Genomic DNA, 25451 nt, shown 5'->3' with positions numbered 1-25451 from the left:
GGTAAAAGAACCACTTATACATGCTTAGACATAAATGTAAATGTTCCACTATTTGTCAATTACTACTTTAACCTCTAAATTACAGAGAATGGTAGTTAAGCATATTTCAAGCTTCAAATACAACTTTCTTAAGTTTGATTACAAATGAAAATTTTAATATATAAAACTGATCAACCCAATAATGAAGAGTAAAAATCAAAGTTAAAAAGACAACAACAAAAAAACACTTCTCAGTCTTTCAGTAATTTATTTGAATTTTGAACTTAGGAAATGTATGTTATATATTTATATACATAGGGAATAACAAAAGGTAAGTATTTTATTGTAGAGACTACTGTGACTGACAAAATCGAATGATTGCCATTTAATCATATTACATTACATTAAAACTACTTAACTGGAGAAGACAAAAATCATTATGTCAACAAATGCACTTTGTTTTCTGTGTCACTAAATCTCTTTACGAGCAAAACTTCTCCGTAAACAGGTTATCCGAGAGATAGTGAAATAATTTTATGACATAAACAAACTTACAGGCTTACTCAGATTAAAAGAAAAGTTGATTTTCATTTCATGTAGAAAGCCAAAAACAGAGCAGATGTGCATGCAAAGATAAAGGAAAACTCTGGCTGCTTCTCAGTGAAGGTGATAGTCTGTCTTTCATAGTAATTTATGTACGATATAACAAGTAACCACTAAATGTAGTAGCAGGGGGAAATTTGGCTGGAATTGTTCCTTTTACAAGTCGCAACCACACTTCCTGCCCATAATTTAATTCTAATAAGGCATCCCCAGTTAAAACCCTATCACAGCGTATTTCACTATTAATATTTTCAGATTCAAATGCCAGCTTGTCTCTTCCATCAACCACTAAAAATCCAGAGATATGGGCACTAAATGACTCAATGGTATACTTAAACACATACACCCCAAGATATGGAATTCTGAATTTTCCAGTTCTTGGAGTATACGAAGCTCCATAATTGACATCCAAATTATTAAATAAGATAGGACCAGGTGTAGTCATTCCATATGTGTGAGATGCAAAAAATGCCACCATCGGTGCATATCTGTAAGATCCTTTGGAAAAATCTGTTAGAGGAAAAAAAGTGGAGTCAATTTTCATGTTTTTTTTAAATATTGTCTTTCCCCATTTCTTTATCATTTTATCTCAGTTATAAAAAGGGCTACCAGAAGGAAAAAGGTCATTCATCAGATTTAACAAGGGCATAGGCAGATATGCCTGCCTCTTGGCTGGCTTATCTCAAATCATTTGCCCTCTGTGAACCTCAGTTTCTCCATTCAGATCCGGATAGAATGATAATAACGCTTAATACATCCCTCATAGAAATGCCTCAAAGATTAATTTGCGTGTTGCTTTGATCTCTGCAGAGATAAAGAAATTCAAAGCACTCTATGGTTATTATGTTATGCCAGCATGTTTTAAAGCCCCTAGTAGGAATTGAAGCTGACATGATGTAGAAACAATTTTTCCAGCACCTTGTCAAACAGTTTCTAGAGGCTAAAACGGAAGCCAGACGAAGTCATATGCACTATAGAGAAGTAGACAAAAGCACTTTTCTATGTAATTAATGCCAAATGTACTTACAAAGGCTGAGATTTAAAAATAGACTAAAACATTTACTCTTTGGCATGCAGCATATTATTGAAGAAAGCCTGAGTTAAAATATGTTTTTGCCATCATTAAAGAAAATATATTTTAAATGTTGCACATATTTTCTTGTATAAAAATCAGAAATGGTACACTCTTAATTTGTAACAAGCAATACTTACGAAGGTAAATGGACAAAAAAGGCATTTGGTTCTACTTAGTACGTCTGAGCATATTCTAAGTCTCACCCAGTCACAATGGCACTGTTAGCTTAACCTTCATAGAAGACATGCTGCTAATTACTTATTAAAGCTTCATTTAAATGACCATATCTGATATGAATCAAAGGTATATTTCTTTATCAACTTGTTTGAGAAGAAAGTTTATATCAATCAGGTATGTACATCTATGTTTTCTTTTAAGACGTACAAGAAAAAAAAAAAGACTGCCTCTATTCTATCAAAATTGAAAATTTCAACAAGGGTACATCAATATGGATTTACCTGACAGACATTTCCGCTTGTAAATCATGTATGTCATTCGGTAAATTTCAGAAGTAAAAGGAATTAATCCTCACAAGAGTCCAGATTAATCATTTGCGAATATTTTCAAACAATGTTTTTATGACATTGAGCGAATCCAAGGCTGCGTGCGCTTTCCTACCTGGAGCCAGAGCATTTTCGTCCACCAGCTTGACAGTGCAGTTATCACCCGTGAACGGATGTCGGCAGGCACAGATAGAGCTAGTCCTTCCGTTTATACATGTGCCTCCGTTCTGGCATGGGGACCTACTGCAGTCTGAATATCCCTCTGTTCCTGAAAAAGAAAGAACCGAGATAAGAGAGGCTGAAAGTGACCTATTTTCTTGTTGATCTTAAATTATAGTTTGCAGCTGAATGGGAAAAACATTGAAGCAGAAATAAGAAAAATGGGTTCCCAGGCCCAGGTTGGCCGCCAGTATAGTGCCAGGACTTCATGAAACCTCTTAACTCTCTGAGCTCCTTTTACTGCTTCTTCGAAGTGAGGATCATTCTGTGATATTCAAAGTGGGGACAATCCATTGCGTGAAAATGTTAAGATTTTGCTTAACTGTAGCACAGAATCGGCTATCTGGACACAGATTTATATATATTGGAACTGATAAAGGTAGTACTTCAAATCATTGGAGAAGAAAAAACGTGGGTACATACATGGTGCTAATATAAATTAAATATTTGTATAACGTACTTTCCACATACAAAAACACTAAATGTAAAAAAATAAAAATAAAAAATAAAAAAACAAAAACATGAACCCAAACAATCCATACAATGATATTACAATCAAGTGAAAAGAACATCTTTGTAGAGCTGTAACATTTTGGAGAACTCAAGGCAAAACAAAACAAAGATCCAGAAGCCATAAGAGAAAATCCTGACCTTTGACCACCCAATAACAAAACACATTTGCAGTGAAAGTCATCATCATCAGGTTCAAAGATGAGTGACAGATTAAGAGAAATTTTTTTTTGACAAACACAAAGAACGAACGAACGATATCCATAAGATATGAAAAGCTCTGATCAATCCAAAGGATTGTGAGAAAAAAAGTGAAAAATGGACAAGTGATATGAACTGGCCAAATACTGAACAAAACCCACAAAAGTTCATTAACATTTTTAAAGCCTATTCAACTTCACTAATTAAGGAATAGTAAATTTTCACCACCATTTTTATATCAGGTTGCAACATTTAAGAAGACAGGAAATATTCAGTTATGGAAAAAATGGGCATTCTCATACAATGTTGGTTAGACCTTAAATTGTTAGAACATTTGAGTGAACAATTTAACCATATTTATCAGAATTAAAAAGGCTCATGTGCTCAAAGCTAGAAATTTCTCCTGAAAGAATATAAAATCCAGAGACATTTGCCTATGTATACAAAGAGAATTGTTAAAAAAATGTTCTCTATGACATAATTTGCATTGGTGAAAAACTATAAGACACCTAAATGGCCGTTTCATTGTAAAATAAATTATAGGTATCTTTTCCCTAAGGAATATTAGACAGCAGTTAAAGAATGAGATAGATTTCTGACCCATTTGATTTACCGAAGGCAGAAAGTTCCAGTTCACTCATTAGATATAGAATAATTTCAATTATTTAGAAAACCTCAAATTATAAATATGGTTATAAAGGTAATTCATAATTATGTAAACACAGAGAAAAGGTTAGGGAATACATTACCGGCCACAGTTACCGCTATGGCGCCACCTTGTGACAAAAGTGTAAATAGCTTACAATTTACTCATTTCTAAACCTGATAGTCGATTTTTAAATTTAGGGTTATTTGCTTTGTTTAACCTTTTTCTCAAGAAGTGAGATCTGTAGGGGCGCCTGGGTGGCGCAGTCGGTTAAGCGTCCGACTTCAGCCAGGTCACGATCTCGCGGTCCGTGAGTTCGAGCCCCGCGTCGGGCTCTGGGCTGATGGCTCAGAGCCTGGAGCCTGTTTCCGATTCTGTGTCTCCCTCTCTCTGCCCCTCCCCCGTTCATGCTCTGTCTCTCTCTGTCCCAAAAATAAATAAACGTTGGAAAAAAAAAATTTAAAAAAGAAGTGAGATCTGTAAATATCTTATATACATTATAATTCATATTTAAGTAATTCAAATTCACATATAATGTGACCAAACTACATGCCTGTATTATTAGAATTTTTTTGCAAAGAAAATATATATTACACAATTAGAAATTGGTTTAAATTATTTTGATATATTTTCTTCAATATTCAATAAACTGATTTGTTCATTATGGAAAATACTACATGTATGTATTATCTTTTTAAAAATGTCTCGAACTGGCCTACATTTTTTTTAACATCATTTCTCAACCAAGTGAATAGGTTATTAAACCCTTCCATTTACTGTTACCTATCATTCTAAAACCTAGCTCATTGCTTCCTAGCTTTAAAAACTTCAATGATTCTCCATTACCTATAGAAATGTGAATTCTTTATGTCAAAGCACTGGCTTCATCTGTTTTCATGTTCTCCAAATCTAGCCCAGTGATCGACTCACAGGGTAGTGTTCAATTACAGTGTTTCATTAGGAATGAATCAACTGTGCAGTGGCGCTGAGGGGACACTGAATTATTTATGCAATCTGATCAGCTCTATAAGTCTTATTTTCCCAGATCGGAAAACGCTATTCTCACCTGTAGACTCTGCCCCCATGCGTGAATCAGGGATCAAATCTATTCGAGGCAGGAGAAATTCAGAAATTCTAGAAATGTACTTTTTTGTATTCCTATTGGCTCTACTGTGATTCTATAAAACCAGGGCCTTTGCTTTCTATTTAATGTGTAGGATGTGCTTTTCATTCTTCTCCTCCCTCCCATTCCATTATCTCTAGGAATAGGGTATTTCCTTGTTCTCTGAGTTGTTTCAGAGGATGACATTTTATTCTTTATTCTGATTCCTTTGCAGGCTCATTCATCTGGAGGAGGGGTTCACTTGAGTTTGATTGCTCCTATTGCTGTAGTAGCTGGAACTTGCTGAGAATACACATGGTTTGCCTTCTGAGGCATCTCATGTTCCTACTGAATACCTGTCCAGGGAGCCTCACACACTGGTCTGCACTTGCTTCTGCCACTTGTGTTTTAAGTCCTTTTCTCTGCCTTCTTTGATGTTTTAGACAACTCTGGTCTCCAAATCCCTGTTTAAACAATCCACACCATGATACATAAAATTATGCCCATGTCTTTCAGAACTGGATATATTGGGAATTGACTCTAATTAGAGCAGGCTACAGTAACAGTTGCCCGTTATGACCTCATACTGAAATGAAATGACCTTATAATTTTGTTAATATTACATAAGTATTAAGTGTTCATTTTCAATTTTTGCAACTGCATTACATTGTGTCATAACAGGTCTTCTATGTTCTGATGTCACCGAAATTATCTAAAATCTCATGTTTATTTAATTCATTTTAGTATGGATTTGTAATTATTACCAATAATTACATTTATCTTATTAGACTTGATTTACCATCTGTCCATAGAAACTGTTCTTTAATTCTGTATACAATGTTTTAAATTAACACTCCCAGCTTCATCATTTTCAAACTTATGTTTTATCTAAATTCATCTAAGTCACTGATGAAAATACTTAATGGATCAGTGTCAAGCACAGAGTTTTATAACAGACAACTAAAGACTGATTGACATTGATTTATAAATTGAAACTATTTATGGTTATACAATCAGTTAAAATCTACTTTTGTACATCATCCGACTCACATTTCTACCTTATTACTAAAATACTTAAAAAGTGGTTAGGCATCTTTATAAGTTCTTGCATACGCTGTGCTCAAAAGGCAATTTTTTCTTGAATTAACAACAAAAATCAGACCCCCTAGAAGCATCATTTTCTTTTTGAAATCTTCTCTCATCCCTGTCAATAGGATTAATTACATTAATTCTCTTATTGTCAGATGCTCAGAAGTTCTCGTGTTGAATTTATCAAACTTCAGTGTAATTGCTCACGTATTCTCCTGACTCTCGATTAGATTGTGAGCTTTTGTGAAGTCAGGGCTTGGATCCTGTATTAAACTTTGTGTCACTACTGACCAGCACGGTGCCTGACATACCAAGTGCTAAAATGTCTTTTTAAAGTGAAATAAAGAAGCACAGGGTGTTGTATGGAATTCTTGAATCATTTATATCATACATCTGAAACTAATAGCACTGTATGTTAACCACCTGGAGTGAAATTAAAAACTAAAAATAATAAAATAAAGTTGAATAAACAGATTAATGAAAGATTGAATAGATGACCACATTCTTAACCCAACACTCTATCCTTTCTTCACATTTTCAAAGACCAGGTGGAGTTTGATGCTATGATGTCAATGGCATGTTTTTCTAGAGACACGGAATAATCTCAAGCAAACTTTCCACAGCTTCTCTCCTACCTTGGGCTTCAGTAACCTCTTAAACTCTTTATAGCCCATTTATTTTCTTTGATGGAGGTCAGTATGATTAGTTGAACAGTTCTGCCAACTCAACATTCTACTATCTTGGGTAAGTAGCATAACTAATCTTTCAATATTCATTTCCCTGCTCTGAACATGACTAAAATTTCTTTGCCATTGACTTGGAATGTTTCATAAGCTTCAATTTGTTCTGGTCTTTGCTTTCAGGCTCCTAATATGTACTCAAGTTACACTTTCTCATTAATCCTACTTCTACATTTCATAAATGTTCACGTAAAACTTGAATTGACTGGAGAACTCCTTACATTTTCAAAGCACTCTGCCTTTGCTAATATTTGTCGTTCTCTATTATAATTACTTGTGAAATCTATGAGGTCCATGAGAAGAGGGAGTGTGTTGAATTTACCACTCTGTCCCCTCAATCTTTCTCAGGGGTCATTCAACACTTACTCGATAGATAGTTAATGAAAAAAATGAAGTGGCAGGGGCACCTGGGTGGCTCAGTTGGTTAAGTATCTGACTCTTGGTTTCAGCTCACGTTGTGATATCATGGGTTTGTGGGTTTGAGCCCTGCATCAAGCTCTGCGCTGGCAGCATGGAGCCTGCTTGGGATTCTCTCTCTCTCCCTCTCTATGCCCCTCCCCCACTTGTGCTCTCTCTGTCTCTCTCAAAATAAATAAAATTAAGAATAAATCTAAAATAAATAAATAAAATGAAGTGGCCTGTTATATGGATGTCTTCTTCATTTTTATTTTTATTTATAGTACATATAATGTTATATATAATACATTTTATCTAATATATTTTACTGTCATTTTATTTAGTATTTACCTAATTCATTTTGCATTTTTATTCCTTAGTTCTTTTCTTTTTCTTTTTCTTTCTTTCTTTCTTCTTTCTTTCTTTCTTTCTTTCTTTCTTCTTTCTTTCTTTCTTTCTTTCTTTTTCTTTCCCTCCTTAAACAATAACATTGCAGAGGGAAGATAACCCTGATCTCTGCTTGGGGCAGAATGGAGTTTCCAAAGAGGAGTGAGGAAACTTGACATTGCCTCTGGGCCAGTTTTGTCATATACAGAGAAGAGTATGATGTACAAATCTACCGCACAACTTAGGTCAAGGTAACATTCCCATACAACATTAGGACTTTATTTTTCCTTCCAATTCCAATGCTCTCTAAAATGATTCCACCCTCATACTTATGGATACATTAACTTTCAGCATTAGTCTGTGTCCGCATTTATCAAAATTGTTCCTTTCAAATAAGGCTTATCCTTCCATTGCTCTAAAAGTGCTTCATATGCTCCTTGCCAACAACTTAGAGAAGTGTATTTATTTGCTTATATTAAGTTTCCAAACTCATTGTTCTAATTACTCATATTCTATCCATTGGTGGATAGATGGATGGAAATACTGTTTCTGACCATCTTTACTACTTTTCCTTCAAGTCATCAGTTTTTATTTTTGTTCTTATTTTAACTCACATCTGTTGTTCTTGATACTTTTTCTGGGATCTTTTTTCTCAGCCTTTCAAATATAGCTTTAAAACTCATTTAATCCTATCTGCTATCCTTTGCAAATGTATTCGCTCTGTCCCAGAAGATTTACTCTAACCTTGTCATTAAATTATCATTCACTTATCTTTTTTTTTTTTAAATTAACACTTATTTACTTTTTGAGAGACAAGGACAGAGCATGAGCAGGTGAGGGACAGAGAGAGAGGGAGTCACAGATTCTGAAGCAGGCTCCAGGCTCTGAGATGTCAGCACAGAGCCTGACACAGGGCTCGAACTCACAAACCACAGGATCATGACCTGAGCCAAAGTCAGACACTTAACCGACTGAGCCACCCAGGAGCCCCTACCATTCATTTATCTTAAGACATGACCTAGGAAATTAAATGTTTCTATTTGATATCATCAACTGTTTTCACCTTTTTCTTAAAAGTCATAGCATTTAATCAAAAACAGTATTTAAAAAATGACAAATACATTAAAATGTGTTCAACACTATTAGTCATTAGGAAGATGCAAAATAAAATCACAATTAGATACAACTACACACCTACTGAATGGTAAAATAAACAATATTGATGATACCAAGGGTTGGCAAGGTTGTGGAGAAATTCTTGTACATTACTAGTGGAAATGGCAAGTGGTTCGCCATTACTTATAAAAGTAAAACTATGCTTATTTTACAAGCAAGCTATGCTTTTGCTATGTATTTATTCAAAAGAAATGAAAACTTGTGTGCACACAGGAACCTATGCATGAATGTTTATAGTTGCTTTATTCATAATCACCTCACACTGGAAATAACCAAAATATCTTTCAACTGGGAAATGGATGAACAAACTGTGGTTCGTCCATGCAGTGGAATGCTACTGGGAAATAAAAAGGCATGCATTCAACAACACAGATGAATCTCAAACCTAGTGTACTAAGTGGAAGAAGGCAGACTCAAAAGCCTACGTACATGCGTTTCATTTATGAAATATTCTGGAAAAGATAAAACTGTGAGGAAAGACAACAGACCACTTGGTGCCAGTGACTGGGAGTAGAGGTAGAATCTGACTACAAAGGTACATAAGGAAATTTGGAGGGCGTGATGGGTGATGGACAGGTTCTCTGTCTTGATTGTTGTGGTGATCATATGACTGCATTTGTCAAAACTCACAGACTGTGCATCCTTCCACATCCCTATGTTTCTTTTTGTTTGTTTGTTTTCATTTTCTTTTTTCTTAAAGATTGAGTTCTGTGATACATATACTTTCCTGATTATTATCACTCCTTCTCTTTTTTCCTTTCATTGATCTCTCTCTCTCTTTCTCGCTTTCATCAAACATAGGATATCTCCATGTTTTTATCTTTTCTTTTTCTTTAGCTTTCTAATTTACTTCTGTGTCCTTGAACATCGCCTCTGTGCAAGTAATTTCCAACTTTTACCTGCAAACCAGTTTTTGATTTGAGGCTTACATTACTAATTAACTTATGAACTTTTGATAGAAATAGATTTGTTTTAAGTTTATTTATTTATTTTGAGAGAGAGAGAGAGAGGCAGGGAGCAGCAGAGTGAAAGGGAGAGAGAGAATCCTAAGTAGGCTCCACACTGTCAGCACAGAGCCTGATGTCAGGCTCCAACTCACAAACCATGAGACATGAGACCATGACCTGAGCTGAAATCAAGAGTCAGCCACTTAACTGATTGAGCCACCCAGGCGCCGCTGCAGAAATAATTGATTTTTAAACTAATGTATCACAGACTAAACTTCCCTTCCTGTATATATCTGTGCTTCCTCCTTAATGTTCCTATTTCCATTAGTGGAAATCTTTATGGGATTGATGCTTTATTCAAACTTTGCTGTTATTCTTCATTCTAAGTCTTTGTATTTTCAATTAGATAATTTCTACTAAATATATATTCACATTTAACTGATACTCCCAGCTTCCATTTTATTCCTGTCTTCATCTATTCATGCCAGAGCTGTTATAATGATTTTCTAACTGGTCTGTCTAAAGACCTCAAACTTAATAATGCACATACATGATTAGCCATATTCCTGCTTAAAAATCTTCAGGGTGCCTGGGTGGCTCAGTCTGTTAAGCATCCGACTTCAGCTCAGGTCATGAGCTCAGGTCATGATCTCATGGTTCCTGAGTTCAAGCCCTGTGTCAGGCTCTGTGCTGAGGGTTCAAAGCCTGGAGGCTGCTTTGGATTCTGTGTCTCCCTCTCTCTCTGCTCCTCCTCAGCTTGTGCTGTATCTTTTTACGTCTCTCAAAAATAAATAAATGTTAAAAAAAAATCTTTGTTACCAAGAGAATGAATCTGAACATAGTATACTCAACACAGGATGTAAATGATTGATTAATGAATGTTCAGCCCAAATCTCCCTCTTACATGAGATTTGCCCAAACACCCAGTTCTTAATAAGAAATGAAACCCTTATAATAATGAAAACATATAGCATTCATTTAGTGCTTAGTACATACTTTGGTATATTTCTTTCACATTCAAAATAGTTTTATAACTAGTGTTCATCAGCATATGAAAAATTTTAAAAATAAAAATACATAAAACATAACAACAACCAAATGTCACATTGCTCTCTAGGCACATCCTCTAAGATCAACTTTTGTTAAAACAAAACTACAAAGTCTCTGAGCCAGAGTCTTGCTTTCTTTATCTTTATATTCCCAGTTTCTTGCCGACTTCACTATTTTCCTATCAGTTGAAGCCTATCCTATCATCTTATTTAATAATGTTGTAATCTGCTCCCAGCATATCCTGGTGCATCCTGCAGTACACTGATTCCCTTACCTTTCTCTGCTTTTCCTTTTCTGCATAGCATTTATTACCTTTTAACATATAATGCAATTTATATTTTTATTAATTGTTTTTTTTCCTCTATCACTGCTAGAGTGTAAACTTCAGGAAGATAGCTTTAAAAAAAAAAGTTATCGGGGCGCCTGGGTGGCGCAGTCGGTTAAGTGTCCGACTTCAGCCAGGTCACGATCTCGCGGTCCGTGAGTTCGAGCCCCGCGTCGGGCTCTGGGCTGGTGGCTCGGAGCCTGGAGCCCGTTTCCGATTCTGTGTCTCCCTCTCTCTCTGCCCCTCCCCCGTTCATGCTCTGTCTCTCTCTGTCCCAAAAATAAATAAACGTTGAAAAAAAAAATTAAAAAAAAAAAAGTTATGATGTATCCAAAATACCTAGAACAGTACCTGATTCCATTTAGCACTCAGTTATATTTGTCGAAGTGAGCAGTTAGGAACTGTTACTATTTTCAAATAACTAATAATTCTAAGATAGTTATTTGACCCTAAGAGAAAAACTGCTTAAATTAGTTTGAGCACAACACTTTGGGGTAATATAACACTGAATTATAAAAATTATCTGATACTTTTACTGCACCTTTAATCTAGGAAGCTATTTTTAAAGATCTAGAGGTAGATATGCAATTTGAGATTTTTAAGAAAATTTCTTAGATTACAATAAAGTCATTGATTTTAGGCGATATTTGGAAAGTAGAGTTGATGCCATCTCATTAGTACCCAGATAACTATTTGGGTTACTTGAGGACTTTTCATAGCTTCCAATAATACGGCAGTCTTGCAGAATACAATCAGATGCTAACATCCACCTGAGGTATGCTTGTCCTACTACTTCTTGCTCTTTTCTCACTATTCTCTCCTCACTTCTCTTTCTCCACCACCCTTGGAGGATGTTGTTCCCCTGACTCTGCTCTATTTCCCATCTCTCTGTAGAATGCATGCCTTCCCCTGGCTTATCTCACCCACCCAGAGTTTCAAAACACTGTCTTTATGCTGATGCCTCTCAAATCTAAATATCCATACATATTTTAAAATTTAACACTTGCTTATGATTATAAAGTCTAGAAAAGAATTCTTTTTTTTTTTATTTTTTTTTTATTTATTTTTTTTTTAGAAAAGAATTCTTAAAGGAGCATTGATTAACCATAAAAATGGCTTCCTTTTTTGGTAAAAGGTAGATGTATATTTTGGTTCCTCTATCATTCTGGCACAATGCCATGCAATAGCTTTCTTTCACTGATTTCTTTAATTCTCCACACACTGTGTAATGATATTATGGGTAATTTTTTGGAGTTGAAGAGTCTTGAGTTTAAATCGATCAATAATGTCGGGGTGCCTGAGTGGCTCAGTCGGTTGAGCGTCCAACTTCGGCTCAGGTCATGATCTCACCGCCAGTGAGTTCGAGCCCCGCCTTGGGCTCTGTGCTGACAGCTCAGAGCCTGGAGCCTGTTTCAGATTCTGCATCTCCCTCTCTCTCTGACCCTCCCCTGTTCATACTCTGTCTCTCTCTCTCTCTGTCTCAAAAATAAATAAACATTAAAAAAATTAAAAAAAAAATAAATCGATCAATAATGATATCAGTAAAGGTGACATGTCATATTTTCCCCCCAAAGAATGGTATTCAACATAAACATATTTGAATAGTTCAAAGTAATCTTATAATAAAATACTTATTACTTCTTTTCAGGGTCACTTTTAAGCTATGTATAGTGAAATTGACAATTAAATGTTTCTCAAACTTCATGTGCAGTTAAAATTTGGTACAGCTATTATGTTTATGCTTCAATTTTTTTGTCAAGATGTAACTATAATGTCTGCTCAGACAGTAGTTCACAATATGTGATTTAATAATCCCTACACTTTCCTTCTCGTGTTTGATAACTCATGTATGAAATCATACTATCATGTGCAATTTTCAATTTATAGTGTTTTTGATGCCAGTACAAAGACATCTATTCATTGTATTTAGTTATGGACCAGTTAAATTTTTTTTAAAGTTTACTTATTTTTTACAGAGAGAGAGAGACAGAGCATGAGCAGGGGAGGGGCAGAGAGAGAGGGAGACCCAGAATCCGAAGCAGGCTCCAGGCTCTGAGCTGTCAGCACAGAGCCCGACTTGGGGCTCGAACTCAGGAACTGCAAGATCATGACCTGAGCTGAAGTCAGACGCTCAACCGACTGAGCCACCCAGGAGCCCCTAGTTATGGACCAGTTAATAATCAAATCTGTTTTCAACTCTTGGGTGCCAAAGAATAGTCTATTGTAGAAATAGCTCCTGTGATTCAGGAGAAAGAACCTAAGCATGTTCGGTGTCTGTGTAAATGGGGACTTGGTATTCTGTCCCCTTTCCTTTTTTGTGTCAGACCATGTGTTACAAATTTTGGTTCAGATGTGAGTATCAAACACATGGGTTTCTGCCTGCTCACCTCAGATACCATGGACACTTTACTACAAGACAAGGTACAGGAAGGGCCTGTCAGTTTTGTCAGCATCCTCTCCTCAATCGTCATCCTTCCATCTGAAGGAGAATCACATGGAAACCTGGGGAGTCTTTTCTTCTCCCAGGAACCATGAACGAAAATAGTACATTTAATGTTCTCTCCAACACTGGTATGTTTTATTGACACAAACTGGGGAGACTATCCCCAGCAGACAGGCTTGCTAATCAATTCTGACATAATGAATATCTTTATGATCATGAACAGAAAAGAATTAATGGAGCAGGCCTGAGACTGCTAGCTTTAGAGAGGACTGCTTGCAAGGTTTTGTCCTTAGCCCACATCTGGGCACTTGGCTTCTTGCCATTTCCTAATTGGTAAGCGTCATTCACCATGCCCCGACTTTTTGTACAAATAATGTGGGTATCCTGAACATCTGTTTTCTTTCTGAGAGTCTGGAGTTGTGGTAGATGCTAGGCAGAGGGTGCCTACATGGCCAGTCCTGTTATAGATGGAATGTTTGTGTTGGCTAAAAATTCATACATTGAAATCCTGACCCCCACCCCCCAGTCTGATAGTATTGGTAGGTGGGGACTCTGGCGGGGGGGGGGGGGTGAGTAGGTCATGAGGGTGAAGTCCTCATGAATGGGATTAATGCCTTTTTTTTAAACAGACCCCAGAGAGCTCTGTCACTCCTTCCCTTTCTGCCATGGGAGAATATAAGACATGTACAGTCTGCAACCTGCAAGAGGGTTCTCTCCAGAACCCAACCATGATGCACCGATGTGAGACTTCCAGCTTCCAGAACTGTGAGGAATAAATTTCTATTGTTTATAAGCCACCTAATCTATGGTACTTTGTTACAGCAGCCTGAATTGACTAAGACAAGCCCCAATAAAACCCTTGAGTGCTGACCATCTGAAGGACTTCTCTGGTAAGAAATATTGCACATACATTACTGCATTTGTGTGTGTGTGTGGGGGGGGGCAAGAGGGACTAGAGAAAGAACACACACAAGCGTGCTCCTTTATAGGAGAGAGTGAGCATAAGAAAGCTGGTACAAGATTTCTCCAGACTCTGCCGTATCATTTGCCCACTCTGATTCTATCAGGTATCTTCTCACTATAATAAACCTTAGCTCTGTGCATAACTATATGCCGAGTTCCATGAGTGCTTCGGGCAGATCACCAAACTTGTGTGTGGTTTTGGAGACCTTATATATCATGAATTCTAAATTCAAGCACTTGTCCTTCAAAATTTAATTAGCTTACAGTTAACTATTTTGTACAGAAGTCAACATTTAGTTATCTTTTTTTTTTTTTTTTTTTAGAGAGAGAGAGAGAGTACAATCCAGGGAGTGGGGCAGAGGGAGAGAGATGGAGAATTTTAGGCAGGCTCCACACTTAGAGTGGAGTCTGACACAGGGCTCAATCCCAGGATCCTGGGATCATGATGTAAGCTGAAATCAAGAGTCAGATACTCAACCAACTGAGTCACCTAGGTGCCCCAACTTATTCGTTATCTTGAGGTATATTTGAAAATGTTAATTTTTTTATAATATGGAAAAGCACATGACGAGTAGAAATTACCTTGGAAAAAAACCATTATTAAACTTTTTGCAGGTACTTTTCAGCAATTGTTAACACAGATACATTTTTTTACACTTAAGCCTTTACATTTTGTATCCTATTCTTCTTGAGTTATCATTATATGATAGGCATTAACTCAGTTATAAACATATGTTGAAGTTATTTTAATATTTATTTATTTATTTTGAGAGAGAGAGAGCAAGCAGGGAAGGGATAGAGAGAGAAGGAAAGAAAGAATCCCAAGCAGGCTCCATGCTGTCACTGTAGAGCCCAATGTGGGCTCCAACTTCCTAACTATGAGAGTGAGAACATGACCTGTGTCATAATCAAGAGTTGGAAGCTCAACCGACTGGGCCACCCAGGCACCCCATATGTTGAATTTAAAATACAATGACTTATAAAGATGGGGAATGATGGAATACCATGAGTCTGTAAATTATGTTGATATATGTAAATGATTATATGTCAAGTGTTAATTGAAAATATTAGAGAAAAACCATAAACATCAGGTATGGCTAAAAAAATTATATCATATGGATGTAACTAATTTAATGATATTGTATACAAGTCAGTTCCATGATCCTCACAGCAAACTTTTGAGGTAGATATATTATTCTATATTTTATAATAAGAAAGCAAGTTTTAGAAAATAAATGACATGTCACAAATAAATATATTGCCAGACAGGACCTGAATCTTGGTTTCCTGATTCCAAAATCAGTGCTCCATAGTCATCATAACTGTCTCAATGCACAGTCACAAAAATTAGATATGGTTTTAAAGTGATATAAAACAGTTAAATAACCAGGCTCCTATTTTTCTCTTTTAAATCACTTATATCCTCAGCAATAATTTTATGAAGTGTATTTAGTACAGCAGCAAGTCTTATGTAGAATGTAATCTTTCTTAAGAGGAGTGGTTAAAGGGGCAATTATGAATAAAAGAAGTTTATGATGAGAGTTAAGTATATTTGGTAAGCACTGGGAAATGGTCACAAAAAAAAGTCAGTGGTTTTACGAGGAGGGCGTGCGCGTCCTCAGTGATGTTGCTGCTGACGTGTTGCAGCAGAATTCAGCTCCTCTTAGAAGGCAAGCAGCCAAACCCTCTTTGCGGGGACAAGTCTGCCAATTGCTGTGCAAACAAATCTTCAAAGATGAAATAAAACCCTCTTGGTGTCTATGGGAATATTGTTTAGACACAATCAAATATTTAGTGATTCAACTGGAACAGCTTATCAGCACTGGCCTAGGAGGAATCATGATTAACGTAGCTGAATATGGGGATGGCTCACAAGGAACTGATAGGGATGAGGACTCTGAATTTTTCCCTTCTATTGCATCAGTCAGAAAAAGATCTTGTGAATCAATGATGGTGACTTTCAGTGACAACTGCCCACTGGCCATATCACAGAAAATCCAAACTGGAAAGTAGCAGCTTTAATTCCTGGTAAGTGCAGGAATGAATGGCAATATTTGGATCTTCAAGAAAGGAAACTCTCTGTGAGTATCAATCCTGGCCATCTGGAATATTCAGGTATGGCCAGACACTGAGATAGATTTGATGCATTGAACAGAAGCAGAAGGAAGAGAAAGGCGGGTGAACGTTACTACACAATCTCTGAGCATAGTGGTTGAGGACTGAGCCCTGAGTCCAAGAGACCAGGGGCCAGGCTCCATCACTAACTAGTTGCACGAACCTAAGCAGAATAGGTCGGTTCATCTCTCTGAGGGTTAGTTTACTTATCGTCAACAATAACAACAATGACAGCTATTTCATAAGTATTGTTAAATGGGCTAATATATAGTATAATTTTTATAGCGCCTGTGATATACTGAGTGTTAATAAGTAGTATTCAATATTATATTATTATAATATTACCATTATTAGGCTTCAAAGGAAGTTATCAGTATGAAAATTAAGATTACATTTTTAAATGACATTTATACGGTTTTTTCATTCTACTAACTGAACTTACTATTCTGCAAATACTGACTATAATCTGAATAATATTATTGTGACATTCATAAGATGATAAATTATCTTCTGATGTTGGTTAGGTAGGGGAATGCTCTGGCTACATGGTATTTATAATAGAATAACAAAGGTCAAAGGACACACAGCCATATTTAGCCAGTGTGCCAGTCTGTCCCACCCCTAGTATGAAACAGGTTATGAAAAGGAGTAGTTAATTGCAATTGGTTTATTCTTATAGGAGAACTTAGCCTGAGTCCACTGGTTTTATCACCATGCATAGACTTCACCTGCTCAGCCGTTCAGTGAATGCCATTGGTTTTATGGCCCATAGAAGCCGGCTTAATGAGCTTGCATATCTACGCATCCACTAAAAGGATCCTACGCGTTATGCTGCTGGTCCTACATAAAGTGAATATCTATCTACTCAGTTCACGAATTAGGCCAATATATCTTTATTGCCCTGACATTGTTATTGGCTATCTTTACTGAAATAAAATAAATAACTTTTAATTAATTATTAATTTTGGTAGATAAGCCTATAAATTTTTTTATTTCCAGTAAATAAAAGAACAGGAAGCAACTTTATCAAGGCATCATTGGAAAAAAGAGGATCAGAACTAAGTTAATTATTAGCCCATTAAGCCCAATACTGAGTCAGCTGCTATATAAATATCTAAATATAATTTTCCTAAGCTCCTAACATGCATTCTTTATACTATAAAAGTTTGTAAGTTCTTAAGTTCTATTAAACATTTTACCTCAACTAATTTTGAAGCTATTCAAATTTTATACTTACTATATGGATCCAGGTATTTTTTGGTTTAAGAAAAAAAAAATGACATGGTTTGCCTGCTGTGTGATCACATGTACTATAAGCTTAACTGAAACCCATTTGCAATGTTCACAGGAAGACCGAAGATGGAAATAAAATGCAAAAAAGAACAACTGATTATTTTTTTAAAATAATTATTATAGGGGCGCCTGGGTGGCCCAGTCGGTTGGGCGTCCGACTTCGGCTCAGTTCATGATGTCATGGTCCGTGGGTTCAAGCCCCGCATCGGGTTTTGTGCTAACAGCTCAGAGCCTGGAGCCTGCTTCAGATTCTGTGTCTCCCTCTCTCTCTGACCCTCCCCTGTTCATTCTCTGTCTCTGTCTCAAAAATAAATAAACATTAAAAAATTTTAAAATAATTATTATAAGAACATCTTGTAATGAAGTACTACTACTTTTGCCTTGGAAACATGTAAGTCTGAATCGTTTATTCTATGATTGCACATGACCAGGTTAGTCTGCCTGGGTCAGACTAATTGGAAGGAAGTCATAAAAGTAAAATACAATAATTTAGGTAGTCAAGAAACAATTCGACTTTGTATTATTCTGTGATATTTAATATTATCAAAACATCCAGAGATTAAATATGAAGTCATATGATATTAGAATAATGATCACTCATAATTAGAAAGCTATAAAATAAAAAAATTCATCCAACTGGGCGTATAATTTAACAGCAGACTCATGTGAGAGGCACACTGGCATTTCTTTTAGTGAGAATCAGTAGCTATTCTTTTCACTGTGGAAAGATTATTTAATATTATTTATGTGCCAAACATATTCATAAAACACTTCTCTCAGAGAGACTATTAAGTAGTTTATATGCACTGCATTGAATTCCGCCTTCCTCCCAAATTTATGCTTCTCTTTGGGTGTTTACAACTTTTATTAATGATATTGCTACCCGCTCATTTCCCAAATTCAAAACCTCAGAATATTCTAGGTTTCTCCCTCCCCAAGTGCCACGCATCTAGGCCGTGAATAGCTCACCTTTTTCACAATAATGCATTATGCAAATATTTCTACCAGTGAGCTCAACAAAACACCTAATGCAATCCCATCACTTAAAAAGAAGAAACAGAGACCCAGACAGGTGAACTTGGGTAAGGTTACAGAGAAACTTACTGAGACCACTAGGACTCGAGTCATGATTTGTTGCTCCTTGGATCATCAATTTTTCCACTCTTCTGCTGTCTATTAATTTCATTTTTGCAACATGTCTCACATCTGTGCCCTCTGTTTCAACCACCTCTTTCTTAGATCTGGCTCTTACTGTTCTAATACTGTCCTAACTGGCATCTCTAGTTTCATGCTTTGCAGACATGTTGTATACTACTGCTAACTTCATGCTTCTGAGATACAGTTCTTACCACACCCAACCCATTGCTCCAAATTTTCAAAGACCACTTTTTACAAAACCGTGTCTAAATGCCTTAGTGTTGTGATCTGAATGTGTCTACCCAAAATTTATATGTTGACATTCTCAATCCCAAAGTTGATGATACTAGAAGGTGGAGACTTTGGGAGGTGGAGCTCTCATGAACAGGATTAGCATTCTTTTTTTTTTTTTTAATTTTTTAATGTTTATCTTTAGTTTTGAGACAGAGAGAGACAGAGCATGAGCGGGGGAGAGGCAGAGAGAGAGGGAGACACAGAATCAGAAGGAGGCTCCAGGCTCTGAGCTGTCAGCACAGAGCCTGACGCGGGGCTCAAACTCGTCAGCTGTGAGATCATGACCTGAGCTGAAATCGGATGCTCAACCAACTGAACCACCCAGACACCCCTAGCATTCTTTTAAAAGAGACTGCAGAGAGATCTCTCATAACTTTCACCATGTAAGAACACAGCAAGAAATCCCCAGTTGTGAGTCAGGAAGAGGGCCCTCATCAGAATATGATCAATCAGGCTGACACCCTGATCTCGGACTTTCCAGCCTCCGAAACTGTGAGAAATACATTTCTTGTTATTTGAAAGCTACCCAGTCTGTGGTATTTTGTTATAGCAGCCTAAATGAACTAAGATGCTTAGCTTAGCATTCATGGCTTTCTGTGATCTACCCAACTGAATTCCTGCTCACTTATGCAGTCATTCAATCAGACAGTCATTGAACAGGTATTTACTGAGTTGCTATTGCATACCAGACATTTTGTCAGATGATGCCAAAATGAATAAGACTTAGTATGGTCACATTCATCCAGGAGCTCATTATCTAATAGGTTTCTTAATTACATATGCAAGTAAAAATGTCCTACAGGGGCAAATTTGATTGTGTTATAGAGGTCTTGTCAGAAAAGAAGTTAAGAGGGGCGCCTGGGTGGCTCAGTCGGTTGAGCGTCCGACTTCAGCTCAGGTCACGATCTCACAGTCCGTGAGTTCGAGCCCCGCGTCGGGCTCTGGGCTGTTGGCTCAGAGCCTGGAGCCTGCTTCCATTCTGTGTCTCCCTCTCTCTCTGCCCCTCTCCCGTTCATGCTCTGTCTCTCTCTGTCTCAAAAATAAATAAACGTTAAAAAAAATTGAAAAAGAAAAGAAGTTAAGAGGGGACCTGGGTGGCTCAGTCAGTTAAGCGTCTGACTTCAGCTCAGGTCATGATCTCCTGGTTCATGAGTTCAAGCCCCATGTTGGGCTCTGTGCTGACAGCTCAGAACCTGGACCCTGCTTCAAATTCTGTTTCTCCCTCTCTCTCTGCTCCTCCCATGCTAGTGCTCTGTCTCTCTCTCTCTCTCTCTCTCTCTCAAAAATAAATAAACATTAAAAAAAAAGAAAAGAAAAAAAAGAAAAGTTAAGAAACATGTAGACAAATATTTGCATTATAAGCACTTGTTTTGTTTTGATGCTTAATTTACATCGGATGGAATCTCATTCAAATGGTACATCAGTGATCCTTGAATTACTTAACTATTTACCCAAGTTCAAGAAAGAGCCTTTTATATTTTATCGACTTGATAAACCACACAGATCTACTAAGTACCCTTTAAATTGAAAGAGATTAAAACTTATTTTTTCAGCAATAGCTTACCAGGAACTAGAACGTTGTCTGTGTTTCTTTGGGTCCGGCCTATCAGGACAGTGGTAAGATTCCCTGTTGGTTTTTTAAGTGAATTGGGTTTCTTCGGCAATAGTTTTATTTGCTTCTGAGACTTGACAATATTTGCAAGACTACCAGACAATGTTTGATTCACATACCAAGTTAAATTGGATATGGCAATTCGAGTTTTGATTTCAATTACTGATTCCACAAAGTCCGTCAGACCTTTCTGAAGAAGCTGAATATCTGGCAGGGAACCTTCTATCCACTTAGGTATGGTAGCATTCAGTTCTGATATACTTGTAGAAGCATTATGACACATCATTAAAACTTCATGCAGAGTTTTGTTAAGTAAAGAGAAATTAATTGAAAGGTGAATGGATTTTGCTTCCAGTGCCTTAAATCTGGAACTTAGTACCTGCAGTTGAATAGCTTGGTCTCTCTCATTTGTAGCCGTATTGCCTTTTTTTAGTGAAACATAATAAGGTATGAGTGTCTTGGTCACTTTAGACTCAATTCCTTGCAACCTAGTTTCAAAATTTTGGGAAATCTTTGTGGCTGAGAGTATTTTCTCCTCTAAATGACTCATATTTTGCTGGTATTTTATCACTTGCGAAGTGGTTTCATTGAACATTTGATAAATCTTTTGAAAGTTGGACTGACTTAGTTTCTCATCTTTAGTACTATCTGCAAGGACCTTGGCAACTTGCAAAACAAAGCTGTATCTCTGACTGTCATTGACCAACATCTGAATAGAATCATTCAAACGTTGGAATTGAGGAATAAATGTCAAAATAGTTTCCATATTTTGGGTGCATTTGTGATGGACCTCAGGATCATACTTTATGGTACTTAAAGTCTCTTTTAGCATGTAGTTATCTTGAATGAAATCAATGGCATTGTTTATAATAGTCATTGTCTTATTTAGGCCATCTTCCATTTCCAGGGCATATTCATTGATACGTCTGTCTAAGGCATCACTACGGCTCTGCACTTCATTCCTAAGTAAGTTGTGTCTTTTTGAAAGTTCTTTGATAAGAATATTTAGGGTGTTGACAGCAATAATCAGATTTTCCACTTTTTTCCTTGTAGCTACTGCTTCTTTTGGTTGCTCATATGTCATTGTCTCTCTAAATGGTGCTCCCCGCTCAAGCAAGGGTTGAAGGATCTCCATATCGTAAGTCAAATCATTTAGCTGCTCATTCATTTTATCCACCTTATTGTCCATGGGAAAGAGGACCTCAGCCAATGTTTGGTTTAAAACTTGTAAATTCTCTTCTGTGTCCTTAATTTGAAATTTAAAATCATTTCTGCACTTGGATAACATGTCTTCACATTCACTTCTGACAGATTCTTTCTCCATCTCCAAAGCCATGGTGAGATTGTTAATCTTGCTGTTGTGGATGTGCAAATCATCAAACATTTGCAGCATCATCAAACCCTGCTTCTTCATATTCTCATGTAGAGCAGACATGTACTCAGTGACATTATTGCTAAGTGATTCAGCAGCTGGAACACCCTTCTGATCTGATACTAGTTCAGTTGATAAAAGCTGCTCATGTACTTCCCTCATGTTAGAAAGAGTCTTGTTGAGGGATTCATAATACAGAACACTCTTTGAGTGTTCCTGTTCTAAAGCACCTTCTAAGTGAATTTGCTTTGCTTCTAATTCTTTAATAGGCTTTTCACATGTAAAAGTCATTTCTTGTCTTATATTCACAATGTGATTCTTTAGATCTAGTATATCAGTTAAAGTGGGCCTATTTTCTTGCATTAAAACAGACTTTTGCTGGACTGCTATTGAAACCACGGATTCATTAACTTGCCGAATTATTTGTCTGGTGTTTTCAAGGTCCTCTGATAGGCTGGATACAGTCTTGAAGAGCTGTGCCACAGTCTCTTGCATTTCATTTTGAAAAACTTTAAATTGTTCTCTTACTATATTCTTTACCAGATCACTAATGCTTTTGGATTTTAGACCTAGAGAAAGAAATATTAAAAAAAACAATAAATGATACATGATTTTAATTATATAAACTTTAGATATCTCTAAACAGATATAAAGTTTGGGACTAAACCCTAATAACATGTAATAATAAAAGTACTTTGCTACATTTACTTATGAAATTTTAAAAGTTACTATCGTTCATAGGAGATCAATTTCTTAATTGGTAAAACTGAAGGAAGAAATCAACTGTGGTGTAGAACACACCAGAACCATAAACAAAAGATATGAAGAAACTGCCACTGATTTCAATTAATAGGCCCTTGTACCTTACTATTCTAACTCCAGGCTTAGTCTGGTATGAAAATAAATGGCTTTGGGCTTTCTGCCTCAGTAAATAATACCTGGTGTTATCTCATGACTATGTTATTAGATTTCTAGTAATTAGGTTTCAGAGCTTGTGTTTTGAGCTCATAAAAACTAATAAATTGACTTCAGAGAAGAAATTTAATGACATTTCCAAATGAGGAACAATATCAAGTAACAGTCACAAGATTCAACGATAGCTTATAACAACAATATAATAATGAGGGGTTTGGGGATCACAAAACAAAATCACATGAAAATAGGAATTCAAGATATACCTCAATTGTCATAATATGACATTAATTCTTAACAAAAATAAGAGTAAACTCGCTACTACTGAAACACATATTAGTATATCCAGTATTAGAAAGCATGGACTGATCCTATATCAGAATTATGGGCATCTCAAAGTGGTCTTAAAAAAAAAAAAAAGGAAAAGGAAAAGGGTCCTGAAGTACTCAGAACTCAGAACTATTCAGAATAGGAAATGAGTATTTAAAAATGTAAAAAACCAACCAACCAAACCTGTTACATACAAAAACAGGGAAAAGGGAAAAAATAAAACATATGCTTGTGGTTTACTTATGGTACATAGCTACGAAGCACATATAAATGGAAGATATCTCCACTCAAATTCACAATGTAGCAATGACTGTAATGTAAAATACCGGCAACATACTCCAAAGCATTTTGAACAGGAAGTGTACATAATTGTGAAATGTTATGGCTATCATAAAGCCTATTTAAGAAGGATAATTATAGAATAAAAATATATAGTCTCTACATGTCTCTATTTTGTCAGCATGTTTTAAAAAGTATTTGAGATGCATAAGAGACTTATATAAAAAGTATGTGAAAGATCAATTATAGCAAATAGAATGATGTGTTGCTTAAGCATCTTGATATTAATCTGGCAAAAAGATAAAGCTGTAAATGTTGTTTACATTAATGAATATCTCCCTGGAAATCCTATACCCTAAAGGTCAATATTGCTAACTGATCTTTAGGGAATAGTATTTCCAGGGTGGGGGGGGAAGAAAAGAAAGTTAGTTTACATTTCTAAACACAGCAGAAACTGAAATACATTTAAGAGTCCAAAAAATATAAGTCATTGAAAATCGGTTTGTATGTAATTGAAAAATAAGTATTTTTATTTTCTAAATTTTACTTAGCATTTAACCAGTTGCCTACATATACAAAAAATCTACATTGAGGATATTCTATATGCTACACAGAAAATAAAATTTGGAAAGTTAGATTTCTCACACTAAAAATAGAATATATTAGCTTCATTGAGTGTAAGGTACTACTCAATAGCAAAGTTTTTTTTTAATTGTACTTCCCACAATATCACTTAGTCATTTCCTGTTAGTTAAAATTGCCTTAAGTTTTCATGATGGTTTGATGAAATACAATAAAATATTTAAGGTTAGGGATCAGACATTCTTGGAATTTATAACCTTATCATTTGGCTTTAAAATATTTTTCAAGATTGAAAAGGTAAAATAAAACTGAAGTGTAAGTGAATTAATTAATTGTGGGCAGTAAAAACAGCTGTTTAAATTCAGTCAACAAAAACTATGTGATCTGAAAGTCAGGATAAGAAGAGTGAGAGGTAAAAACACTAAACAGGTAAAGTTTAGTTCAGAATGTTGATGGAGGTAACTAGGAAAAAAAAAAGTGAATGATGAAAATGTAAATTGGGAGGTGCTTTAGCTATTATGTCTTAAATCTTTAATGGAAAAATACATTGGATTAAGGGCAAAATCAGAGCAGTGTCTGAAAAGAAATCAAACAGACTATTAGCTTAAAAACAGATTATTGTTTCTGGAAAAGGAGCTTTAATATATCAAGAATTTGTTGCTAAAAATCATCTGTGTAAGAATCTGATTTTCTGAAATATGTCAAAGTGATTTATGTCAATATCTGAGTGGGAACATAGTCTTAACTTTATTTGATTCTGTTTCATGTGACTCATGTGCTTCTACCTCTTAAAAGAGGACATTGCGTTTGGTGACTTAACAGATAGATATGTATGATATCAGACACCTTGGTTGCGCCTCTGTGGTTGTGAATATATAGCCCATTCATAACATTCAGGTACCTCTTAAGGAACTGGGGCATTTGATGTTGAACATGTTTCTCACCTTGGATGTGGAGTAAGCAAGAGAAGAGGATGTGGTTTTGTTAGGCAAGTGCAGTTCCTTGGGGCGGGTTTAGTTTCTGTTCCCTGAATGACCATTCAATAACAACTAGCTCTCTGGTTTTCATAATCAATTGTGCTTAGTACATAACTAATGTCTCCTATTGAGGGGAGAATTTTTTTCCCTTTTATTATTATTTTTTTTTAATTTTAATTTTTATTTTTTTCAAT

At 36.0% G+C, this 25451-nt stretch overlaps 1 protein-coding gene across 4 annotated transcripts in view; it reads right to left on the bottom strand.

The window, feature by feature from the left end:
• Window positions 1-230: 230 nt before the first annotated feature.
• Window positions 231-25451, bottom strand: part of MMRN1 (multimerin 1) — a 76668-nt gene continuing 51447 nt past the window's right edge. For all 4 annotated transcript variants that reach the window (XM_047091014.1, XM_047091017.1, XM_047091016.1 and 1 more), the window contains 3 exons: window positions 20758-22746; window positions 2276-2428; window positions 231-1092 (listed from right to left, as the gene is read on the bottom strand). In XM_047091014.1, the coding sequence (XP_046946970.1) occupies window positions 671-1092; window positions 2276-2428; window positions 20758-22746 (2564 nt within the window). In that variant the 3' untranslated portion in view covers window positions 231-670. The remainder of the gene's footprint in view (window positions 1093-2275; window positions 2429-20757; window positions 22747-25451) is intronic.

The sequence above is a fragment of the Lynx rufus genome, unplaced genomic scaffold (assembly GCF_022079265.1).
Source record: "Lynx rufus isolate CCGP_SWC_20201006 ecotype Redwood Valley unplaced genomic scaffold, mLynRuf1.p SCAF_3, whole genome shotgun sequence".
NCBI lineage: Eukaryota > Metazoa > Chordata > Mammalia > Carnivora > Felidae > Lynx > Lynx rufus.
This window is presented reverse-complemented; position numbering and strand designations above follow the sequence as displayed.